Source organism: Aspergillus costaricaensis, assembly GCF_003184835.1.
Source record: "Aspergillus costaricaensis CBS 115574 unplaced genomic scaffold BO79scaffold_2, whole genome shotgun sequence".
NCBI lineage: Eukaryota > Fungi > Ascomycota > Eurotiomycetes > Eurotiales > Aspergillaceae > Aspergillus > Aspergillus costaricensis.
Window position 1 is genome coordinate 688,651 of NW_020291802.1, and position 22,467 is coordinate 711,117.

Here is a 22,467-nt window from a genome sequence, read left to right on the forward strand (position 1 = left end):
TGATAGTTCTATACCCATGATTTTAAAGTCTACCTGAGCACCTGTTAACTCTCCCACCATGGTTATCGATCTTACGCTTGACTCGGACTCCGAAGAGAGGAATGAGGTGAGCTGCTCTTTTACGCATTTCCGCTCTTTCATGGTTGGTTGGTGTTGTATTATTTGGTGTTGTTCGTGCGGCTAGTTGTCTATCTAGTTTGTGAGCTAGCGGCTATACTGCATGCATGGATGTTTCTTGTTGTGAAAACTTATACAATAGCCACAACATCTCTTGTTTTATTTTCTTTTTTAATCTCTCAAAACAATATCTGACAGTCTCACACTTGATTGATTTTCTGTTATACTTGAAGTTGAGACATGTTCTTGTGACCTTAACAATTTCGCTTCACTTCATTCACTGCACCACTCCTGCTATAGTTCGTGAGAGGATCAGCTGACTTGATACATCCAGAATCATGTGCCATCGTCAGCACCACCTCTTCAGAACAACATCCCCAAGTCCCCTTCCACTCTTACCCACCGCCCTGCCTCCTCAGTTCCCTCGAAACGAAAATCTGAAGATGTAGATGAACTACTGGCATCCTTTCTGCCCCGCCGGCCGCAGTCACAGCCGCGGTCTTTTCCCCAACCACAACCGACTAACCGGGCCCATCAGCACGCCATCTCTATCGAGATAGAGGATGACGATGAAGCCGAAGATGTCAAGCCTGTTCAAAACCACCGCAGAGTCACAGCCGCTCGATCTTCTTTCTTCAACCCTAACACCATTTCCTCTGCTGGCAAGGAAAACAGACCTCTGCAGATCAAGTCTAATGCAACATCTACCCGTTCATCTTCACCCCTCACTCTTGCAGCCACCAAGGCCGAACCCCGCCGCAGTCAAGACGGGGATGAAGACAGAAAGCAAAGTTCCCTCTTAAGCACTCGCCGGTCCCTCTCCTTCCAAACCCCCAGTCCCGGCCCTATCTCCCTCAGCGTAGTCATCCCCTCGCCTTCTCGGCGCCAGCAACAGGAGCTCGATTCAGCCGACGTGATCTCCGTCCCATCTCCAATCGGCCTCTCCGAGGACTTCTACCCAACCGACGCGTACGAGAAACGCGCCTTGAAAGGTGCATACCCCGTGGCCCGGAAAGTGGATCGAGCAGCCATTCCATTCACTATCGGCGCCCCTGGCCCACTGCTCACATCCAAACCGGACATCAGCGCCCAGCTGCACCAAACCCTGCAGCAGAAGCTCGCGAAGATCCGAGGCCCTAAAGTAACCTTTGCATCTGGGGACCAGCACCAGCTAGCGCAGTTCGCAGCCAACTTTGAGTTTGTGAATACATATAAGCTACGACAAGGGGTCACACCTGTCCCAGAGGAGTTCCTTGCGGGATGTAGCTGTGACGGATTCTGCGATCCGGCGAGATGTCTCTGTCTCAGCAAGGAAGAGGAGACGAATGATCCAATGGTGCCGTACAAGCGGGCTGACGATGACGGGCGATTGCTGGTTCTTACACCGGAGTTCCTGAAACGAAAGGTCATGATCTACGAATGTAGTTCGAGATGTGGATGCGATGAGCGCTGCTGGAATCGAGTAGTACAGAATGGCCGGACAGTCCGACTGGAGATTTTCTGGACCGGCAACCGAGGATTCGGTATGATCCATTCCCAGCTCATAGTCCATTTACACAAATCCTCCATATATATACTAACGAAGAAAAAAAAAAGGCCTCCGCTCCCCCGACCCCATCCGCGCAGGCCAATTCATCGACTGCTACCTAGGGGAAGTAATCACCAAAGAAGTAGCCGACATCCGCGAAGACGCGACATCTCAAAAAGGCCCATCATATCTATTCAGTCTCGACTTCCTCGCCACCGGCGAAGACAGCAAATACGTAATCGACGGACACAGATTTGGCAATCCAACACGGTTCATAAATCACTCGTGCAACCCGAACTGTCGCCTGATTCCCGTGACTCGCAACCACGCCGACGATTACCTGTACGACTTGGCTTTCTTTGCGCTGAGAGATGTACCACCCATGACGGAATTGACGTTTGACTATAATCCCGGCTGGGAGAAGGTTAGGAAGGTTGACCCGAATGCTGTGCCTTGTCTTTGTGGGGAGAGTAATTGTCGTGGTCAGCTTTGGCCGAATCAGAGGAAGGCGAAGAGGGGGTGATGTTCCTTCTTCTTATTCTTCTTCTTTTTTTCTTTCATTCACTCACTCTGCAATCTTTCAGCCCTCTTGTCGATTTCGTATTATGATATGATATGATATCATATGCATCGCAAGGGAGTGCGCGTTGAGTCGATGATCAGCAGCATTGATTGCATTCTTGTTGTTGAGGTCCGGTACATGCGATTATCCTTTTTTGCCCCCATCACGGTGTTGTTAGGCATCTTCCTGCGTTCTTGTCTCGCATTGCACATTGTTCTCAGGGGAAGGGTTCAACATACTCCATTGCTTTGTTCAAACTTTTACATGTGAATTTCCTCGTCTTGATATCAGATACCCCGGTGGTTTCAATTACATCTTCTTTTCTTTCCCCTTTTACTTTCTATCATCTGAAATTTACGGAGTTATGTGTGTGTACACTGGTCGCATTCAGAGAAGTAACAAGTGGATAGTGTATTTTCAGCATTTTGTTCTATTCTATCTCATGCTGAGATGCAAAAGATAGGTAGACTGAAACAAGCAAGCAAGCAAATTGAAGGAATAATGAAATGTTCATTATGTATGCTAATCTGCAAGATATGCAGTTGCAATGTCCTGAATGATATGTCCATAGCAGGAGATATAATCAGATAATCAGATTCTGAGAATCATTATCAGAAGATAGAGAAATAAAGTAAAGTAGCAATCAAACACACAACAAACCCTCTAAACAAAAATAGTTCAAAGTAAACTCCACTGCACTCCACTCCATACAAACAAAACAAATATCACAATTCACAAATCACAACTCACAAGGTATCCGCCAATTCCAATTCAATCAACAAAAATCAAGTAAGCCCGCTTAAACCCAAGCAAACCAAACAACCCTAATTACTCCAATCATCCCAAACCCCAATACCATCACCCATCACCAAATAAACAATCCATAAACTAATCCTCGAGATCAGAATCAACCCCTCCCCTCCATAACCTCAAAAATCCCGCCCATCACAAATCTCGGCTGGGAACCACTCCTCTCCAACACCCCGCCATCCATCGACCCAAAAACACTATCATCCATACTATCCAACGCAAACCCCACCCCCAATAACGGATCCACGGGCCTCGGCTCCATTAAATCCAATCCCAGCCGCTCAATCTTATCCTCATCGGCACGGGACCGCTCCTCCGAGAGGGCCAAATCGACCTTCGAGGGCCGTCGCCGTAGCAGCATCATCGACATGGATGAGGGGCGGTGGTGATGGTGGTAGTACCGGAAGGGACTTTGGCTGCGGCTGCGATTATTACTACTTCTGCCACAGTAGTAATCTTGGCCATAGTTGTAGTCGGAGAGGGAGGTGGTGTTGAGGCTGCCGATAGCGTTGTTGTAGTAGTGGTTATTGTTGAAGCGACGGCGGCGGGGAACGGGAGAGGAAGTGGGCGAGGAGGTGGGACTGGCTGTTGTGGAGCTGAGTGGAGTTGGGGTGGTGGATGGGATGGAGAGAGTGACGGAGAGGGATGGGGAGGATGGACCACCGCCGCTGCTGGGGTTGGCATTAATGGCGTTGGAGGTGGTCGGGGGGTGTGGATGGGGTGGAATTATTGTTGATGTTGCGTGTGTTGAGGTGGACATTTTGTTGTTGCGGTCGGATGGTGATGATGATGATGAAGAAGAAGGGAAAGAAGTGTGGAGGTGGAGGGGGGTGGGTTGGTTAGGGCGCATTTTTGGTTTGGTTGTGAGGATAGATGAGGATAAGTAGATAGATAGGTGGAAAGGAGGATGAGGATGTTCTCTGGGGGAGAGAAAAGAGAAAAAGAGAGAATAATAATAATAATAAAGTAAGATGGATAAAATAAGATGAGATGATGTCAGGTGGGTGCGGGCTGACCGACAATATGAATAATAAAGTAATTAAGATTGACAGATAAAAATCAATAATGTATGGGATGAGATTGGATGTTGATTGATTGAATTCAATAGAACAGAGAGAGAGAGATTCGGAGGGAAAATTAGATCGAGTCAGGTGGTCCCCTCGGGTTTCGCCTCACCAAAGCAAAGCAAAGCAAAGCAGGCGAAAGAGAACTTCCCAGATAATTATGTGGGGAGACAAATTAGGATCAGGTCAGGTACAGTAATTATCAAAAGCAAATATTAGTTGGTAAGTAAGTAAGTAAGTGACTGAAGAGTTGAATGACGACAATAACGTCAGAGGAAGGAGTCAGTCACGCCTCATTGTAGTATCAGGAACTGAACAAGAAACAGCCAGAAGTAACTAGAGCTAGCAACAGCAGGAGTAGTTAAACCTTCTTATAACTACAGCCCAGGCAAGAGGCCAGTTAGTAGGGGCTCCATTTGCATTCAAATCATACAAAAGCGGCAGGTAAGGAAGGAGAAAAAAGGGAAATGGAATTAAGTGTAAAAAGTAGACTTGTGGACTGGGGATAAAGATGATTGAACGAGGGCGACTCAGGAAGTCGCCGAACGCAGTGACGCTTTCCCTTTTCCTCGCCCCCCTCGTTGCTGCATCCGGCCATCTAAACTATCTTTCTTATCCCTTCCGACGGACCTCTCCTGCTTTGGCTTTTTTTCCCCACTCCCCTTCTTTTCCGCCTGCGGACGTTCTGTGTTTTTTCTCCTTCCTTGTCTTTCATCCTTATACATACATACGTGTTCGTGCCTGCTTTCTCCCTACATCCGGATTTCAAAAACCCAACCTTCATCGTTGCCCAATCCGGTAATGCCAAGCATCCTGGGATGCCAAGTTCATTGCGGAATATTAACCAATCAATCATCATCTTCTTCTATCTATTTCCCTCTTTCTTTGTACTTTTTAGCTAGTAAAAAGGAAAAAGAAAAAAGGAAAAAAAAAGCTGTACACATACACATACACATGATGTAAAACGCATGGATGAACTGACCTGCGCTCGGAACCAAGCAACGCAGTGGTTTCGCCCACACGCCCCCGCTATGCAAAACATCTAGTCTCGTAGCGATCAACAACTCCCTCCCCCTCTCTCTTCCCCGCTCTTCACTCACTGACAGATCACACAGACCAGCAAATGGATCACCCAAGAAACAAAACAGACAGACAGTAGATGATAGATGCATCGTAACATCGAGAACGGCACGGCAAGTAAGTATGAGGAAAGGGATAAAAGCAAGACACGCCAAAAAACAGGAGTAAACCAAGAAACGAAAAAGAGAATCAACCCAGAAACAAAACCAAGGGTGAAGATTTGAAATCATCCCCATGTTCACATCTCTAATAAAAATCAAGATCGTGGCAACATCGCTCATATATCAACCAACTCGTCTATTCCCTCACTCCCCCGATCGCCGTCGCTGTGTGAAGCTGCGTCGGATACTCTCTCCCCACACCGACTCGCCCAGCGACTGCATCACATCGTTCACGTTCATCGCGCTGTTCTGTCGCGAATGCGCCGGGCTGGTCTGCTCATCGTGCACATCTCCCCCACTGCCGTATGACGACGTCGTGCCAGCCCGCTCCCGCAGAGGCGACAGCGATGGGCTGATGCTGGACCATTCCGTCGCCGGGGAGTTCAGGACAGAGATCCGACCCAGCGGACTGGTATCGATAGGCGGCAGCTGGTACCGTGTGGCTCGCCCGGTCGGGGACGTCGGGGACAGCATCGGCTGCTGCGACGATTCTTCGCCGGTCAGCGCGTCGCGTGCTTGTTCTCGTGGCCCCTCGGTCGCCGCCGGTTCATCGTGAGATCCGTCATCAATGAAGATCTCCGGCACCGAGAACTGAGGAACACCACTCATCCGGGCCGATTTCTTATGCTCAACCCGGCGCCGGAACTCGCGAGACCAATACAGTGTGTCAAAGAAGCCGATCACCGTCTGCCGACGGATAGTTTCCTCGACACGCTGCAGTCGCGCCCGTCTGCGCAAGAACTCTTCCAGTCGCAGACTCTTACTGTCGCTGATCACGTTGTAATGGGCCAGGATCATGAGACAGGAGTGGAACGAGATGCCGCGCACCGGGTCTGCCGACACAAGTACCTCCTCATAGAACGCGTTCAGCCGTTGTCGGCGGTTGCGCACCACGTCCGTTGGGATCTGTCGAAGGATTCTGGCCATCTTGTCCAAGTCCAGCCCGTCGACCACTCTCCGATGCGCAAGCAACGAGTCGCGCTTGTCAACCCGGCACTCTTCCATGATTTGGCCGATAGTGAACTCGCCATCGTAGATCCGCATCGAAAACACCCCCGAGAGCTCTCCCAACAGTCGCGGGAACTGTTCTTTGGTGATATACCCGGTTCCGTCCGGGTCATATGTAGCCCACGCATGCTTGAAACGGCGGATATCCTCGCGACTAATTGCATAGAGTCCACTGCTCTTCTGGTACACGTACGAGAAGCTCTCAAAGATCAACGACGTGAACAAGGAAACGAAGAGGTACATGCTAATAATGTTCCAAGCAATAAAAAGTGTTCGAGCCCACGGCGCACTGCCACAGTCGTCCAAGAAAAAGTTACCGTCGTAGGTGCACATTGGAGGACTCATCGTGGCATAGTCTTCCATGATTTCGTTCCAGCCTTCTCCACAACTCATCCGGAAGAGCAGCACCAGCGCCTTGGGAACATCGCGGAAGTTGAGGTTGTCGGTCTCTTGTGAACCAAACTTCGTGAGACCAAAGGCTTGGTTCATGGCGATCGCGAATACCAGGAAGAGGACAAACCACGTGGCAATGAGGTTTCCGATCGACGTCAGACTCGCCGCGGCAGTTTTGAACAGCTGGTCAAGTTGGTTGTTTCGGGGAATAATAAGAAGCGTGATCGAGACCAAGAAGAGCTTGTTCAGTTCGTTGATCACCTGGCTCGACGAGACGAATCTCAAGATCGTTGTTATGAACGTTCCGGAGACAGAGAGCAACGAATACACATCCCATGAACTCCGGCTAAACCGATGCCAACCTAAGCCAAGCATCCGGATCAGAACATTGGCAATGTAGACGAAGTTGAAAACAAAGAATATGATCTCTGTACCATATTAGCGGAATACCTCGTCTGAAAGCCATAGGAAGAACAACGCACCTCGGGTTTGATCCCATACCTCCGGCTCGGGGTAGTATTCCAAGACCAGCAACAAGAGATGAAGTGAAAGGATGAAAGTCACGCATCTTGCCCATGGACCATGTTTCTTCACGGCGACTCGGTAACTCCACATCTTCCATTGGCGGCTCTTATTGTCGAAAGAGCGCTTTGAAGGGGAGATTTGCCGGAGCAACTTCCTCAATTCTAGCCATGACCTCTGTTCAGCAGTAAGATACGCTACACCAGTCTCTTCTGTGTAGTTTCGCATGAACACAGATACGAACAGCGTCAGGACGAAGACGGCACCAAGCAGGTTGAAGATGATGAAGAAGAGCCCATTCTCCGGCGCAACATAGTCTTGCGGCTGCGTATCCACACCAGTAATGCTCATAGCACTGTCCTGCACGTCGATCCATCCTTCTTGAGAGACAATTTGGAACAAAATGAAAAGGGAATCGCCAAAGTTGTCAAAGTCGTAGTAGGAATTGTCGGCCACTCGCGGAGAGAGAACATCCCAATTGAAAGGCGTGTTGTTGTACTCACCAATGCACTGATCCAGGCTTCCTGAAATGTCGCCATCATTGCATGACACCATTCGTCCGGCGAAAAGATTCACTCCATAGATAGCGAAGGGGATCAAAAAGCTCATTGAAACAGCCGCGGCCTGCCAAGCGCATTAGATCCTGCCCCTCAGGGCTCTAAACGGGCGGGCGGAACTTACAGCAATGACCTTCCATCCTCCAACAATGATCACTGAATGGAAAGTATTCTTAGCACTGTCACTGACATTCAAGAGCCTCAAAGCCCTCAGGGCTTTAAACGCTCCAATCGCTCGGGTGACGCCCCAATCTTCGAACAGGGATCCACCGACGCTGATCCAAAGTGTGATCAAAACTACACCATCAAGAAAGCCCCAGGAGCCACGAAAGTACGCATTAGGCGTCCAGAAAAACCCGTCCGCTATGACCTTGATGATAGCTTCTATGGTGAACAAGACCGCGAAGCCCATGTCAGTGTAGGTAAACCAATCCCTGTTCGTCGTAAAGTGGTTCTTCTGGTAGATTGGTGTGGTTATGCAGGCCAGCAACACCATTGCGACAATGGCCGCGTAAATGAAGGCGGAAAATGAATACCAGACAGGCTTGTAAGGATCTACACCCTCCACTCGTTGAACTCCACGGCCTGGCCCCACGATACGCTGGCATAGCTTTCGAACGGGGTGGTCAGGCGCAAAGATAAACAGTGACTTGTTGTAATTGGGGTGTCGCATAAGATACTCTCGTTGGGCCCTTTTCCTCTGTTCAGCCGCTGAAACAAATTCCTTGGCCATCGTCCTTGGGTCCAGCTCATCAAATGTGCGCGGGATATCCAGCTTGGAATAGAAGGGATTTGGCTCTCGACGCATGATTGACGTGGTAATCTTCGTCCAGATCCGCGAGAATAATCCTGGCTGGGCTGTCTCGGCTGTGGCTGACTGTTCTAAAGGGACGTTGTCTCCCGGCCGGTTCTCAGGTGGTTCATCCTCATCAAGGAACTCCTGGACCACGGCATCCTTGAGCAACATTTCCAGTGCTGCTGGGCCATGATCGAGAGGATCTTTATACCGGCTCGAGTCCTTGCCCAGCTTGAAGATCTTGGAAAGAGACAAGTTTCCCTGCGAGGCCATGTTGACTTGTTTCTGCTGCAAGAACGCTTTAACCTGCTGAAGCCGTTTCTCATCCTCCGAGACATCGAAACTTTCCTGGATGACTGCAATGAACATGTTCAAGACAATGAAGTTGGCCAGGATGAACCATATTATCAAGAAAGCCGCAGATATCCAAGCGGTGTTGTATGACACTGTGTACGTGGTAGCGTTATACAAGATATCCGTCCAATTCTCGCTCGACAAGATTTGGTACATCCCAAGAAAAGAGTTGTAGATGTCGGCAAAGGTGATGATTATGGTATCGCCATCTGCGTCTTGCTCTGGAATTTGCCCACGAAAGAGCTGAGTTGCGAAGATGGAAGCAAGGAACGTAATCAAAAAGACAAAGAAGATCAAGTTCAGCAGACCAACTGCATTGCGAAAGACGACCATAATGAGATCCCTGGTCACCTTGAACGCGAGCACGACACGATATACTCGAAGAATTTGGAAGAGTGTAAGGACATCGTACGCTCGTTCACGCTTGATGGCTGGAATCTGAATGATGCACGTTATTACGACAAGGCCCAGATCGACCCAATTCCGCGTTTTCTTATGGAAAGTGCGCCAATCAGAGGCAAAACGTAGGATGATTTCGAAAAGGAAGACGAAAGTCATAACAAGTTCTGTGGTGTCAATGAATTGGGCCCGATCATCGCTCATGGAAGCACTCCTCATAGCCTGGACGACAAGATCAAAAATGATAATGCAAACCCAGAGCCACTCGGTCTTGTCATAAAGACGCTTGATCGCACTGACCTTCCGAGAGGCCAAATCCTCTCTTTCAGTCGTGTCTATCTTCTTAACGGCAAAAGCACTGCGCTGGCTTTCTTCTCGGATAACCTGAAAAGCGTGGGTGATCACTGCAACCAGCAAATTGACCATCCACAAACTCAATATGAGAAGCCCGCATATAAAGAAAAGAGAAGACGCAAGATAGTCGCTGTCGGCGGTATAGTAGAGAAGGTCGGTGAACGTGTTCGAGCTCATGATTACAAACACAAGCTCCAGCGAATTCACAATATTGTCAAAACTCAATGTCCCATTGTATGGGTTGTCTCCTTCAAGACAAATGGAGCCTGCAGGACAGATGTAGCCTTTGGGAGAAGACGAACCGAAAGTATTATTCTTCTGAAGCCAAGGCATTTGTAGTCCAGTGGTCGAATTGACGTAGCCTCCACAAAATTGTAAGGAGCCGTTTGGATCATTCTGTGCGTAATCGCTTTCACCGTCAACGCCAAGCCAGACACAGGTTCGCCGAAAGCTTGATTTGAAGCTTTGGATGCCGACGATAGCAAACAGAAGCCAGAAGAAGCCGATAAGGAACGCTACGTGCGCAAGTAATGGTGCCGCTTTTTTGAGACTGCGCAGGATAACCTTGTCTCGAATGTCAGTAAACGACTTGGCTAAGTGTATTCAACAGAAAACTTACAGATGTACCATTGGTCAGATTCAGGAGACGAAGAATACGAAGACAGCTCAGCATGCTGAACACATAGAGCTGCTGGCGAGTCTCGACTCCATAAATCGAGAGGAAGAACGACACCCAGTACGATACTAAGGCGACGAAATCAAGCCGATTGAACGAATGTCGTAGGAAGGCACGGTGGGCTAGTCGCACGCGACTTTTCTGGAGGGGGTCATCGGCCAATTGATTCTCCAATTGATTCAACCCGCCCGTAAAGGTTCGTATAATGGAAGCCTGGGGCTGTTCTGACATGGCAGACTTCCGCACTGAGAACTGCCGCTGTGGTATAATCAAGTTCTTCCCTTTCTCAACAACTGCTTTCCTGAATCCCATCGACCGGTCTAGGGTGCTGTATTCGGCAGGGTTGATAATCAATCCTGACACAAGGATTTTAGCGATAATCTCGAGCGTGTAAATAATGAAGATGGCGAAGTAAGGATAATCCATGGGATTTGCTCCCCAACGGACAGCTCGGGGAAATTTCCAGACAGAGCGTGCAGATTCAATGGTCAGCAAAATAGTCTGGACCACGATCACAATCAAAATAAAGGGTTCCGTGAACGGATGGACGAGTATATCACACAACCACATCCGCAGCGCATTATCTGGGCCTAGAATACCCAGCGATTTCCCTCTCAGAGGGTTGCTAATGCCGCGCCATGCCTTATTGTTCGATGGCAATTTCTCTCCAGGAGCTGAACTGTTCAATGAACTGGTAGACGGCGCATCATGCGCATAGTCTGGCAAAGATGGCAGTGCCGGGGGCTCTTCCATTCGCGCATTCTTATGCGATTCCTCCCTGAGGATCGATTGTTCCACCACTTCAGGTTCGTTACTAAGGTTGACAATACGCTGGGACATCGACTTCATCATGGAACTGGCCCGCATCAAGGCAGATCCGGAAGCCGACGGGGACAGCGATCGCGACCTGTCCGCTGCATTGCTTCCTCCGCGGGATCTCCCCACGAAACCACCCTCCAGATTGTGTAGATCGTCACCCAATCGTGACCCCGAATGGCTGGTAGCAGGAAATTGAACCGATTGTGTACCGCCCTGATCATTCTGGTGTCCATTGTCCGAGCCGGATGCTCCGCTTATGGGCTGGACGTTTTGTGTCTCCGTCAGTCGTGCGGTATCGTTGTAGGTGTCGATGTGGGCGAGATAGTGTTCGGCGCCGTCGAGCGGCACGGTATCTAAGTCAACACTGGAAGGCGCTCGACTATGCGTCGGGGCAAGAGAGGTACTGGACGAGGGGTCAAAGCTGAGACCGAACGAAGTCGCTTGAGCAAATGCCCCCGGATCTTCGATTGCGTCTTCATCTTCTTCATGGGAAATGTGAGGATGTGGGCGCGCATTGCCCGCCGCATTGGCCGTTTCAACGGGCGAATCCACCGCTATGCGCTCATAGTTTCTCCCTGTCCGGCCCCTGCCGGTCAAAGATCGGCCCAGCCTTGTCGCAACACCAGCTGGGCCTCCACGTTCATGGTCTGGCGATGAGAGATCCTGCAAGGGGATTGAGTGATCGATGTGGAAATTATCGTCGTCGGGGCCGCGGTCATGGCTACTTGAAGCCATGGTGGGCAGTCGTCAGAGTGCTAACCGAAGGCAGACATCGCAGGCTGTTCAGGAAGAAAAGAAAGAAGGTCAGAAGGGCCCTGGGGAGCGTTGACGACCGAGGCCAAGTAAAAGCGCGCCGGGGAAAATATGGGACAGACTCCCTAAGTAAGTTAAAGTAGTACGAAAGGGCTGACGAACTTTGGTTAAGTTAGCGGTGGCACCCCGTGCGGAAACGTGGGTAAGGATCCAATCAAGCCAGGCAGCCGTCAAGAAGCAGCGGGCATGATGGGGACAGGAACCCAAACGTGTCGACTTCCAGATCACAGTGATGGTTATTATTGCTCGGTATGCGCAGCGGAGCTTTGGCTGGACGGCGCCAAAGCGGCCAAAACTGGGGCGGATTCGGCAGCGGCGGCCTCTGTATGGCCCATTGGCCAGGTTCTCTGGCCCAGTGATTGCTAAACGTCCGAGCCTTATGAATGGTCCGGGTCGAGTTCGTTCGACACACGGCCAATTATTGAGGGTGGATATGGATGGGCTCTGGCTTTGGAACGGGGCTTGACTTGGGATTTTCCCCCCCTGCTGCGCCCGGGAGGGGAATTATGCGCCTCCCCCCCCATGATGCATTTAAGTAATAATCTAAGTACGGATGACTGACATTGACTTGACTTGCTTTGTTCGGTCCCTGACAGAATTAGGATGGGGATCGCTTGATGTCCAACTCCCGATACGGCAATTCCTTTGATACCTGTCCCACCTCTTTTGCCTCGGTGGAGGAAGAGATCATCAAGTCGGAAACTTCTTTGCCCTACGTACTTTTCTTTTTCCTTTTTTTTTTTTTTTTATTCTTGATTCAGTTTGAAATTAACGGGCGGAGTCCGCCAATACGCCACACCAGACACATTATTATTAACGGTATTGATATTACCAGTATTATCATGCTGCCTACCGACCAGTGCTATTCTTACCCCACCCACCTCATGCCAAAAATAACCCATGACAAGTCTCTCTCTGCTTAGGAGGGGATGAGACATCCATGCAAGGCCGCTAATGGATTTCTAAAACATCAGTGGATAGTTACAGAATGGCTGGCTGAAGATAATAATAGTAAGAAAGATAAGGAAAATAAGCACCCTGTCAACATAACATAATCACTGCTATTTCGAACCCAATCAATCGGTCTCCATACGGTTTCCTTCAGCCGAATCCTTAACATGATCCCGAACGCCTTGGAGGAATGCCTCAACAGCATCACCACCACCCAATGGAACCCCTCCTCTACGCATAAATCCTCCATTTGCAACCGGAATTTTTAGAGCCTCGCTGATGCTCGGTAATCCACCATCTCTGATCGCCATCGTCAAGCTTGCTAGACTCTGCGCAAATTGAGGTGAGTGTAGAACTTTGCGCAGAATCTCCTTCTTTTGCGTCAGTTCGAGCGATCCCAGGGCGGCTTGAGCGATGTCCGGGTCCTGATCAGCTGCCGCGGCTTCTTCGAGGTCATTGTCCTGCGCTAGGAGAAGCAGCGACGGCGGCAGGAAGCTCAGGAGATTGTCAACCGTTTGTTCGTCCGCAGATTCCAAGAAGGGCAATGTAGTCGAGGTTGTAAGTAGGTCTTGCAGAGTAGTGAAAGGTCTCTCGGGGTCTTGGGATTGCCGCGAGCCCCCATGCAGCGACTGCAGGAAGCTCTGCACGACAGATGAAGGATCCGAGTCAGCGGCGGCCCTGTGAGCCAAGAATGCTAGTTAGCTTGGATTCATGAAGGGGAAGGCCTATAATCGTGACCAAATTATCCGAGCATTTTGAATATCTCGGCTAGTAAAGTTCAAGACTAGAGACAAATAAAACTGTCGAGATATGTACCTACGCTCTTCCACCATCGGCACCACCCTCCCTCGATCCTTGGCCTTCCGCCCGAACATCACCGCCAGTTGCATCCGGACCTGCTCCTCCACTGTTCCCTCCGTGGTTGTGGTTCGGGTCATGGTCCACGCCTTCGACATCCTCCATAGTCTCGTCGTCATCGCCGCCCGAGGGACCGCCTCGGGGAAGGTTGGCGATCTCATGTTCTACATCCACATCTTCACCCTGGAGCAGCCCGTTGACAATCTCTCCTAGCTTAAGATCTCTTTGGCTGAACCAGCTCGGGTTTCCGTCCTCATGCTGAGACTTGGATTGTAGCCAGAAGAGGTACCGTTGGGAGCTGGAGGAGAACTTCAAGACGTAGATACGACCATTGGTAGGTGCTGTAGAGTCGACAGGCTTGTAAGGTACGAAGCAACCATCCGAGGGAACCATTACCAGGTCGAGCTCGGGTTCCGTGTGGGGAGCAGATCTGGGGCGCCAGCAAAAGTGTACCAGCTCATCTTCGGAGTAGAGATAGATGTAACCGGGGGTGGGCTTGGGCTTGACGACGGAGGTTTCACCGGACGTCTATAAAAGAACAGTTTCAGTAAGCAACATGTTGATGGAGATGCAATGAATGAGTGGCGGGAGGGAGGAAGCTTCGTATTCAACTAACCTCGAGGTCACAGATACCCGCTTTGAAGGTAATGATCGGAGCTATAGACATGGTGTAATATGGTGTAGGCTAAAGGAAGGTAGCAAAAAAGACTGTTGAAAATATACACAGATTCTCTAAGCTAGAACTTTGATGATGAGCGCACACCAACGATGCGGCAAAGAGAACGTAGGTTGTGGATTGACGGAAGAAGCTGCTGAAGCAGTAATGTACGTCAGTTCGTCACCCGCAAACAAGTCGGCAGGTAACGTGATGAAGATTGGAGGGAGCTTGGGTTTCTGCGGAATTGGTATCTACGGGTGGCCGGAAAGGCGGACGGCAAAAAAGACACGTGTTGTGCCTGAGGCCACCAAAGCAGCGGTTATCGGGCTATCGCTATCAAAGGGGCGCCGAATCGGCACTAGCGCCTTTCGGCTAGGGCTCGCGTCCACACAAACTCACACTTTCCCGTCCTGGGGCGCAAGTAGCAAGTCACACATCAACTCCAACAACCACCCGCCGTCGACAACCACCACCCTCCCCCTACATTCTTTTCAGACCACCTTCGTCCCCAGCAGCCAATATGTCGGACTCTACTGTTGGCCAGACGAAGCAGTTTGGAAAGGGCCAGAGGACCGTCCCTCACCCGGCCCAGAAGGCCCAGAAATGGTACCCCGTTGATGACGAGTCGCAGCCCAAGAAAGTCAGTACCACACCCTGTGCAAGAGCCATAAAATGAGATGGAAAAAGATGCGGTTTCGTTATGAACAAATGCGACGGGTTTGCGCTGGTCATTGGGAAAGATTGAACCTCCTTTATAAAAAAGCGGAAGATTTGGAGGACAAGTCAAAGATTCAGGGCCAGTGTTCTATACCGCATGAGTTGATAAGGAAATCGCATCTTGGAGAAATCGGGGCCCCGGAATTCGAAATGGGCAAGAAGGAATTGGAACAGGCATTCTGACATGGTTATTTTATATACATATAGGTCCGCAAGGCTATCCGTCCCGCTAAGGTCCGCGAGAGCCTCCAGCCCGGTACCGTTCTGATCCTCCTCGCCGGCCGCTTCCGTGGAAAGCGTGTCGTTCTCCTCAAGCACCTCGAGCAGGGTGTTCTCCTCGTCACCGGTCCCTTCAAGATCAACGGTGTCCCCCTCCGCCGTGTCAACGCTCGTTACGTGATCGCCACCAGCACCCGTATCGACATCAGCGGTGTTGACGCCCAGACCCTCGAGAAGGTCTCCGCTGCCGACTACTTCACCAAGGAGAAGAAGGCTGAGAAGAAGACCGAGGAGGCTTTCTTCAAGCAGGGAGAGAAGCCCCAGGTATGTGCACATACACACCCGTGGTTTGGCTCTTCCTCCGAGAGGAGTCCAACCTATACGGAAGTGGCCGGATGAATACTGATATAGCGATTTTTCTCAATCAACAGAAGAAGGTTGTTGCCAGCGCTCGCGCTAGCGACCAGAAGGCCGTTGACCAGTCCATCCTCGCCTCCGTCAAGAAGGAGGCTTTCCTCGGAAGCTACCTGGCCAGCACCTTCAGCCTCCGCAACGGCGACAAGCCCCACGAGATGAAGTGGTAGATGTGTGACGCGGCGGCCGCGGGTTCGGTAGTTATTGTGGAGGAGTCCTGCGAGGGGCGGCGGCTAGAAACTCCCTTTTCAATCTTTTGCAAGCAACTGGTCGAACTCCACAACCGGCACTTGCTAAAGGAAAAGGGGGGTCGCAGGAGGAAACAGCTCATGAAGTATATGTAACTCGATTCGAGCCTCATGTTTGCTTAGGATTGCGGTTTTTTTTAATGCCGAGGTTAAAAAAGGAAAGGAAAAACCGGTTGTTATTTCATACTTGATCTCCCCCCCAAAAACTGAACTGTCTTCCTCCAGCAATTCTGGCCGTTTGCACAACCCCACCTTGCAGTCGATAACTTTGAGCCGAAATGAAAAGAAAAAAAGAAGAATACCATTTCCAGCTGTTCAATTTTATGTTACTACACTCTGTTCACTACGACTATTCCAATATCTTTCAATATCAGGTTCGGGCGGGAAAATATCAAAAGAATTGGGCATTTTTATTATATCGACGATCCACTACTATTCTTCCGGGGTAGATCAAGTTGTAGTTGATCATTCATATCTATGATGCATGACGGTATGATAGTACTAGGTAGTATAATTTGTGTGTGTATCGACTACTGCTACCACTTATCTATTGGTAACTAGACATTGCCGCGATTCCGAATGCAACCCCAGCCCCACATGCACATTCACATTCACACTGATAACGATAATATTCCAAAAAATACTGGATAGATAGCAGCTCCTCTATGAAACACCAGACCAATCCCAGCCAAATCGAACCAAACTCCCTGTCAGACAAGATCACCCATAGCACGCAGATAACATCAGAAATAGCATCACTTCATAAGATACATGATCCATAAGCACATAACAATGAACCAACCAACCCCACACACCAAAGATATACTTAACAACATAATATATATCTCCCCACACCGCCTCACAACAACTGCCTCAACTTCTTCTTATGCTTCCTCTGTGTCTTCTTAGCATGCGAGTCCAAAGCCTCCTGCACCTTGGCCTCAAAAATCTCCTTTCCCCTAAGAACAGGCGTAGGCTCATCGCCCTCATCTTCTGTCTCGGTGATCAGCGCTTCACCCTCCTCTTCGCTAATTGTAGTCTGACAAAACCAATCCGCAATACCCCACGGGCCAAAATTCCCGGCCGCGCGATTCAGCAAATGCTTCTCGACTCGACGAGCGATCCCGCCCAAGAGGAAGAAGTCCATCGGCATGGCAGAGTATCCGGAGTAAGCTAGAGTCTCTTCCAGCGAGACGATGCTCAAGTACATGGCGTAGGTGATCATGTGGAGGCGGAGGAAGACGGCGGGGAGTAATGTGGGGACGGCATTACCGAGGAGGTAGGGAATAGGGTGGTCGTAATGGGCGGTGGAAGGGTAGGGCGCGTGAAGCGAGTGGTACCAGGTTTGGTGGAGGGAGGAGATGTAGCGCGTGATGCGGTATTTGTCGTTATGGAGGATGAAGCGGTGGATGGTGTATGCGAGGATCTGGGAGTTGCGCGCGCGTGATTAGTGAGTGTCGTTGCGGCTGATCGCCAACACATTGGAAGTGTAAACATTTCGAGACAGAACTTACCTCTCGGAGTAGTAGGACACAGGCGAGATGGAAGGCAATGTTCCATGGTATGATCGGGATCGAGAAGGATACTTTGAGGGCACTGCGCGTATTGAAATACCCGATGCGAAGAGTTTCGATGGTAGCTTGCACGGCGATGCTTATGAAAATGTTGAGAAATGACCATCCTACGACTTTGAGCTCTCGACCCCGGACTCCTCGTCGCTTGCTCCCAGTCGGGAGACCGTGTTCACCATGCGCCTTGAGCAGGACGGCGGCGGAGGGGACAAGCGCATCGAATAGAAAGAGCAGCGCCGAGGGGAGGATATAGAACAGCAGTCGCACGCCTATGGAGCCGAACAGCTCAACCTTGAATGGGGAATGCGACAGGATGAGAGTCGTCCATGTCATATAAAAGAAGATCAAATTAAAGGTGGTGTAAGAAGGGGTGTAGGTGAAGAGACAGAAGAACAGAGCTGGGAGAGCCAAGACCCGATTCATGGTGTCGACGGCGATTGGGAGCTATTGAGGGTTCTGAAGAATAACGATCTGGCGGTAGGATCACAGTATCTAGCATCCCCTTGCATGCTTTCGCAGGCGCATCTTATATAGTGGGACTAGGGACAAAGGCGCAAAGTAGAAGAAAGTTTTGTGGTTATCGAAGTGAAAGACAGCCGCAGGAACAATGGAAGAGCAAAGTGCCTGCAGCAGCCGCCCGACGTCACGACCCACTAGCCCTAAAATGGCGCCTCGCTTTGTCAACTCTGCGGCTATTTTCGGCGGCGGACAAAGGACCCATTCAAGCATCCGTTGGAGGTTCCAGACCTACAAGTAGCTTCAAAGGCTTCGTTCGTTGCAAGTGTATCGCCATTGGTCTACGCCTCTCCGTTCTACAGACGTTTCAATCCCTGCTCTGATATCCGAGATTACAGTACAGCCTATGGAGCCTGGCCGTCAAACTAGAAACTAAAGACAGTGGAACAATGATGATGTTGAAATTAATGATCAATCGGGATTTTTCAGTACATGATACTCCAGGCGAACATATTAATGGTCATAAGGATAAAGAGGCACGCTCAGGGTATCTAACGCATACACCAAACGACGACACACAAAGCATAGCAAGACCCCCATCGATTACTCTCTCCGGCGACCAGGGACGCCGTGCTTCTCACCCCAGCTCCAGGCCTGCCTCCTGAGATCGGGGCTCACATGCAAGAACAACAAGTTGCTGAGCCAGCCAGTGAACGTATCCTTAATGAAGGAGTTCCGCTGGCTGCCTCCGAGCGCTGATCCCTTCATGACATCGCCAACGAACATCGTGGTGATCATGTACTCACCCCTCTCCAGGGCCTTGATCGCAATGTTTGCAACTTCTCTAGGTGTCTGTGGCTTATCAGCAGCCTCCAGCTTCTTGGTCAAATCCGGCTTGAGCTTCTGTTCGTTGTCGAATCCAGGGCTGAGAATGCCCATGGGGAAGACGGTATGGATCTTGACGTCCGTAGCTGGAGCCTCCGAGCGGCACTTGTCGGCGCGAGAACCGTTGTACATCTCAATTTCTTGGCTGAGAGTATCAGACAATGAGCGAATTGCAGCTTTGGCAGGTGAGTAAGGGGCATAACCAGCAATGGGCACGAATGCGAGGGTAGAGCATGTGAAGATGAGGTGTCTAGGAGGTAGCGGCATTTGCTGGCTGGGAGTAATGGGTACAAGCCACCGTCTCAAGATTGCATGAGCAGTGTTGGCAGCTGTCCAGTACACCGTATCCATTTGGTCCCTCAATGTCTGAACGGGGGTCTCTGCAAAGAAGCCGGGACTGCAGTATCCTGCACAGCACCATACGATATCGGGGGATTGTCCGTGGTTCCATTCGGTGACTTCGGCCATGACACGGTCACACTCGGCAGCATTGGTCAGGTCTGCACAGATGTAGTGGAATCTCTGTCGCTCGGCTTCAGCCGCGGCACCCTTTAAGAACATTATGAATTAGCTGAAATTCACCCTGAGACCAAACGTCAACTTACCTTGACAGTCTCAACGGCATCCTGGAGCTTCGACTCCGTGCGTGCGACGAGCACAACATTGGCACCCTTCTCTGCAAGCTGGCAAGCCACGGCCTTGCCCATCCCCTCCGAACCTCCCGTGATAACAACGGTCTAAAGAAGAGGTTAACCGACTATGCCACGGGCAAGAAGTTGGAGGGAACAATGGAAACATACCCTGCCCTGAACGACGAACTGGTTACGACCGAATCCGAACATTTTGCTAGCAGAGTATAGGAATAGTCCGCAAAGAATGGTATAAATTCCCAGCGTAGTCGGGGAAGAGTCGTAAAAGGTGGTGGGTATCAGAGAATGCATAGGAAAGAAGAAAGAGAAAGGACTTTGGGGGAGAGGAAAGAAATGACAGATGTCTGGGGCTGTTCGAGGCTTCTTTTTCTGGGACAATGGCCGATGAGGAGAGAAGGAAGCGGTATTCTTGTTGCTTTTTGGGAAAGATGATAGGAACAGTTCCAGATAGGAAGGCGCGATCCTCCGCGGAACATGGGCCCACCAAACGGTGCAAACACCCAATTGGGGACTAGTGTCTGCCGGGCGGTGAGAGTGTCCCTCCCAAATTTTTATTGCGAAAGTTTATCGATTCGCTGCGGAGGATTTGGTCCGTACTAGCAATTCTACCTCTTACTCCCTCATACACAATTTATCATGGGTAAAAAGAGAAAGGCTGGTGGTCGCCCTGCGGCCCCTAAGGCGGACAAGCATGGCCCGTCCAAATTCCACATTGAGGAGCGATTCGATGATTCGGAGGATGAATTCCAGACCGGTCGCGACCAGATCCTGCTGGAAGAGGCGCCGGAAGCAAAGAGACGTCGGAGGGTGGCTGAGGAAGGTTGGTTGCACAAAGCGCATTCTGTGGATATGTTTAACTAACGGGATACGCTTTTAGAGGAGCTTCTCCAGGCATCGGACGAAGAAATCATGGGATACGATGACGAGGACGACGAGGATGATCTAGATCTTGATGATGAGGAAGACTTTGACGAAGGCGATGACTACGATAAGGACGACATGGATGGTGTTCAGTCAAAATCCAAGTCGAAGCGCGGCGGCAGTCCGGGATCTGAAGACGACGAGGAAGGTATCGCCGCTTGGGGCTCTTCCAAGAAGGATCTTTACAGTGCGGATCAGATCGAAACGGAAGCAGACGCTCTTGAAGAGGAGGAGGAAGCTAAGCGACTTCAGCAGAAGCATCTACAGGCCATCAATGAGGAAGACTTCGGCTTCGACGAATCTGAATGGGTCGAATCCGGCAAGGACCAGAAGGATGCAGAGGATGGCGGTGAGGTGACAGAGGTTCTCCCGCAACTGGAGATTACGGAAGATATGAGCGAAGAGGAGAAATTGAAGATACTCAAGTCCAGATATCCCGAGTTCGAGCCCCTAGCGAAAGACTTCGCCGACCTCCAGTCCACGCATCAGGCCCTCGCCAAGGCCGCTCAAAGCTTCAATGCCAACGATGACTCCGAAGATGCTCCGGAATCCGCACCGGTTACCGTCGTCAAGTTCCGCGCTCTGTCCGCTTACCTTGGTACGATCGGCATGTACTTTATGCTCCTGACCTCTTCCACCGACGACTCCGGCAAGCCTGCTCCACTATCGCCTGCTCAGCTACGAGCCCACCCCATAATGGGATCCCTAGTCAAGTTCAGAAAACTCTGGGAGACCGTCAAGAACCTCAGTGAACCCGAGCCGGAGGAATCCGAAGCCGAGGACGACTCCGAAGTTGACGAAATCATGGCCGACGCACCCACGCCCAAGCAAAAGAGCAAGAAGGGCGAGGAGCAAACTTCCAAGAAGAACAAGAAGAAGGCAGAGAAGGTATCCAAGGCACAGCGCGCCGCCGAAGCAGCACAAGCCGAGGCAGAGGCACGACGAGCAGAGCGACTCCGACAGACCGAAGCCAACCTCGCCGACCTGTCGAAGCTCGTTTCCGGATCGAGCAAGAAACGCGCTGCCCAGAAGACCAAGTCGACCAAGGAAGCCGACGACTCCGACTTCGGTGACGAAGACGCCCTCACAGCCAAGGAAGCCGAAGAGAAGGCCAAGCAGAAGCGCTCTCTCCGGTTCTACACATCTCAACTCGCCCAGAAAGCCAACAAGCGTAACGCAGCCGGTCGTGACGCAGGTGGTGATGCAGATCTACCTTACCGTGAGCGTCTAAGGGACCGCCAAGCCCGCCTGAACGCCGAAGCCGAGAGACGTGGTAAACAGAAACTGAAGGACTCCGAGCAGCTAGGCGGCGACAGTGACGAGGAAGACCACCGGGTCGCCAAGCAGCTCCGCGGCGACGAAGGGTCCGACGATGACGACTACTACGACATGGTCGCGGCTCGCGGCAAGCAGCGCAAGGACGACAAGAAGGCACGCGCCGAGGCCTACGCTGCTGCGGCTCGTGAAGGCGGTCACGTTGAGATCCAGGAACAGGTCGGACCCGATGGCAAGCGTGCCATCACCTACCAGATCGAGAAGAACAAGGGTCTCGCACCCAAGCGCAGCAAGGACTCTCGCAACCCTCGTGTCAAGAAGAGAAAGAGATTCGAGGAGAAGAAGAAGAAGCTCGGCAGTATTCGCCAGGTATACAAGGGTGGTGAAGGTCGTGGTGGATATGGTGGTGAACTTACGGGTATCAAGAAGAACGTTGTTAAGAGTGTTAAGCTCTGATTCTAGTTCTTCTGGTTCTGTTTCTTGGTACTGCGGTAGCACAATTGGAGACATACATTACGGGCGTTCAATGTGTGCGAAAACGGGTCTTTGTGTGTATATAGATAATCTTCTTCCCGATGATACAAACTTTTGTCTGACTGTTGATGATATTGCTGAAAACAGCTTCCACTAG

General features: G+C 50.7%; 8 protein-coding genes across 8 annotated transcripts; 3 read left to right on the plus strand and 5 right to left on the minus strand.

Moving 5' to 3' along the window:
• Window positions 1–58: 58 nt before the first annotated feature.
• On the plus strand, window positions 59–2,431 carry clrD (histone-lysine N-methyltransferase Clr4; the record flags this gene model as incomplete). Its single annotated transcript, XM_025679195.1, has 4 exons — window positions 59–106; window positions 452–1,538; window positions 1,584–1,640; window positions 1,768–2,431. 4 exons carry the CDS (start codon window positions 59–61, stop codon window positions 2,166–2,168), a joined length of 1,593 nt encoding a protein of 530 aa, XP_025544405.1. The 3' UTR covers window positions 2,169–2,431.
• A 353-nt stretch (window positions 2,432–2,784) lies between these two features.
• Window positions 2,785–4,352, minus strand: BO79DRAFT_206522 (uncharacterized protein). The gene has a single exon (XM_025681990.1). It carries the CDS (start codon window positions 3,865–3,867, stop codon window positions 3,115–3,117), a length of 753 nt encoding a protein of 250 aa, XP_025544406.1. The 5' UTR covers window positions 3,868–4,352; the 3' UTR covers window positions 2,785–3,114.
• Window positions 4,353–5,174: 822 nt separating this feature from the next.
• On the minus strand, window positions 5,175–12,051 carry cch1 (calcium channel protein CCH1). The gene is made up of 4 exons (XM_025685849.1): window positions 10,325–12,051; window positions 7,927–10,269; window positions 7,206–7,869; window positions 5,175–7,151 (listed from the first exon to the last, which is right to left on the minus strand). The coding sequence occupies exons 1-4, from the start codon at window positions 11,933–11,935 to the stop codon at window positions 5,467–5,469; spliced, it is 6,303 nt and encodes a 2,100-aa protein (XP_025544407.1). The 5' UTR covers window positions 11,936–12,051; the 3' UTR covers window positions 5,175–5,466.
• A 1,038-nt stretch (window positions 12,052–13,089) lies between these two features.
• BO79DRAFT_213185 (uncharacterized protein) lies at window positions 13,090–14,489 on the minus strand (the record flags this gene model as incomplete). Its single annotated transcript, XM_025683200.1, has 3 exons — window positions 13,090–13,642; window positions 13,785–14,350; window positions 14,439–14,489. 3 exons carry the CDS (start codon window positions 14,487–14,489, stop codon window positions 13,090–13,092), a joined length of 1,170 nt encoding a protein of 389 aa, XP_025544408.1.
• A 508-nt stretch (window positions 14,490–14,997) lies between these two features.
• On the plus strand, window positions 14,998–16,483 carry BO79DRAFT_206526 (60S ribosomal protein eL6; the record flags this gene model as incomplete). The annotated part of the gene is made up of 3 exons (XM_025681991.1): window positions 14,998–15,120; window positions 15,405–15,740; window positions 15,848–16,483. The coding sequence occupies 3 exons, from the start codon at window positions 15,001–15,003 to the stop codon at window positions 15,998–16,000; spliced, it is 609 nt and encodes a 202-aa protein (XP_025544409.1). The 3' UTR covers window positions 16,001–16,483.
• A 442-nt stretch (window positions 16,484–16,925) lies between these two features.
• Window positions 16,926–18,072, minus strand: BO79DRAFT_164385 (sterol desaturase family protein; the record flags this gene model as incomplete). Its single annotated transcript, XM_025679196.1, has 2 exons — window positions 16,926–17,504; window positions 17,593–18,072. 2 exons carry the CDS (start codon window positions 18,070–18,072, stop codon window positions 16,938–16,940), a joined length of 1,047 nt encoding a protein of 348 aa, XP_025544410.1. The 3' UTR covers window positions 16,926–16,937.
• A 536-nt stretch (window positions 18,073–18,608) lies between these two features.
• On the minus strand, window positions 18,609–20,024 carry ksrA (3-dehydrosphinganine reductase). Its single transcript, XM_025680452.1, has 3 exons — window positions 19,791–20,024; window positions 19,596–19,727; window positions 18,609–19,539 (listed from the first exon to the last, which is right to left on the minus strand). The coding sequence occupies exons 1-3, from the start codon at window positions 19,929–19,931 to the stop codon at window positions 18,709–18,711; spliced, it is 1,104 nt and encodes a 367-aa protein (XP_025544411.1). The 5' UTR covers window positions 19,932–20,024; the 3' UTR covers window positions 18,609–18,708.
• Window positions 20,025–20,232: 208 nt separating this feature from the next.
• BO79DRAFT_164392 (something about silencing 10 family protein) lies at window positions 20,233–22,422 on the plus strand. The gene is made up of 2 exons (XM_025679197.1): window positions 20,233–20,460; window positions 20,518–22,422. Exons 1-2 carry the CDS (start codon window positions 20,277–20,279, stop codon window positions 22,290–22,292), a joined length of 1,959 nt encoding a protein of 652 aa, XP_025544412.1. The 5' UTR covers window positions 20,233–20,276; the 3' UTR covers window positions 22,293–22,422.
• The last annotated feature ends 45 nt before the right edge of the window (window positions 22,423–22,467 follow it).

Excerpts from the sequence above, each read along its gene's own strand:
- BO79DRAFT_164392 (XM_025679197.1), top strand. The coding sequence starts at position 20,277 with ATGGGTAAAAAGAGAAAGGCTGGTGGTCGCCCTGCGGCCCCTAAGGCG. Across the intron at positions 20,461-20,517 it reads TCGGAGGGTGGCTGAGGAAG|AGGAGCTTCTCCAGGCATCG; the intron begins GTTGGTTGCACA and ends ATACGCTTTTAG.
- ksrA (XM_025680452.1), bottom strand. The coding sequence starts at position 19,931 with ATGCATTCTCTGATACCCACCACCTTTTACGACTCTTCCCCGACTACG. Across the intron at positions 19,728-19,790 it reads AGTTCGTCGTTCAGGGCAGG|ACCGTTGTTATCACGGGAGG; the intron begins GTATGTTTCCAT and ends CCTCTTCTTTAG. Across the intron at positions 19,540-19,595 it reads ATGCCGTTGAGACTGTCAAG|GGTGCCGCGGCTGAAGCCGA; the intron begins GTAAGTTGACGT and ends ATGTTCTTAAAG.
- cch1 (XM_025685849.1), bottom strand. The coding sequence starts at position 11,935 with ATGGCTTCAAGTAGCCATGACCGCGGCCCCGACGACGATAATTTCCAC. Across the intron at positions 10,270-10,324 it reads ATCTGACCAATGGTACATCT|GTTATCCTGCGCAGTCTCAA; the intron begins GTAAGTTTTCTG and ends ATTCGAGACAAG. Across the intron at positions 7,870-7,926 it reads GAGGATGGAAGGTCATTGCT|GCCGCGGCTGTTTCAATGAG; the intron begins GTAAGTTCCGCC and ends TGCGCTTGGCAG.
- BO79DRAFT_206522 (XM_025681990.1), bottom strand. The coding sequence starts at position 3,867 with ATGCGCCCTAACCAACCCACCCCCCTCCACCTCCACACTTCTTTCCCT.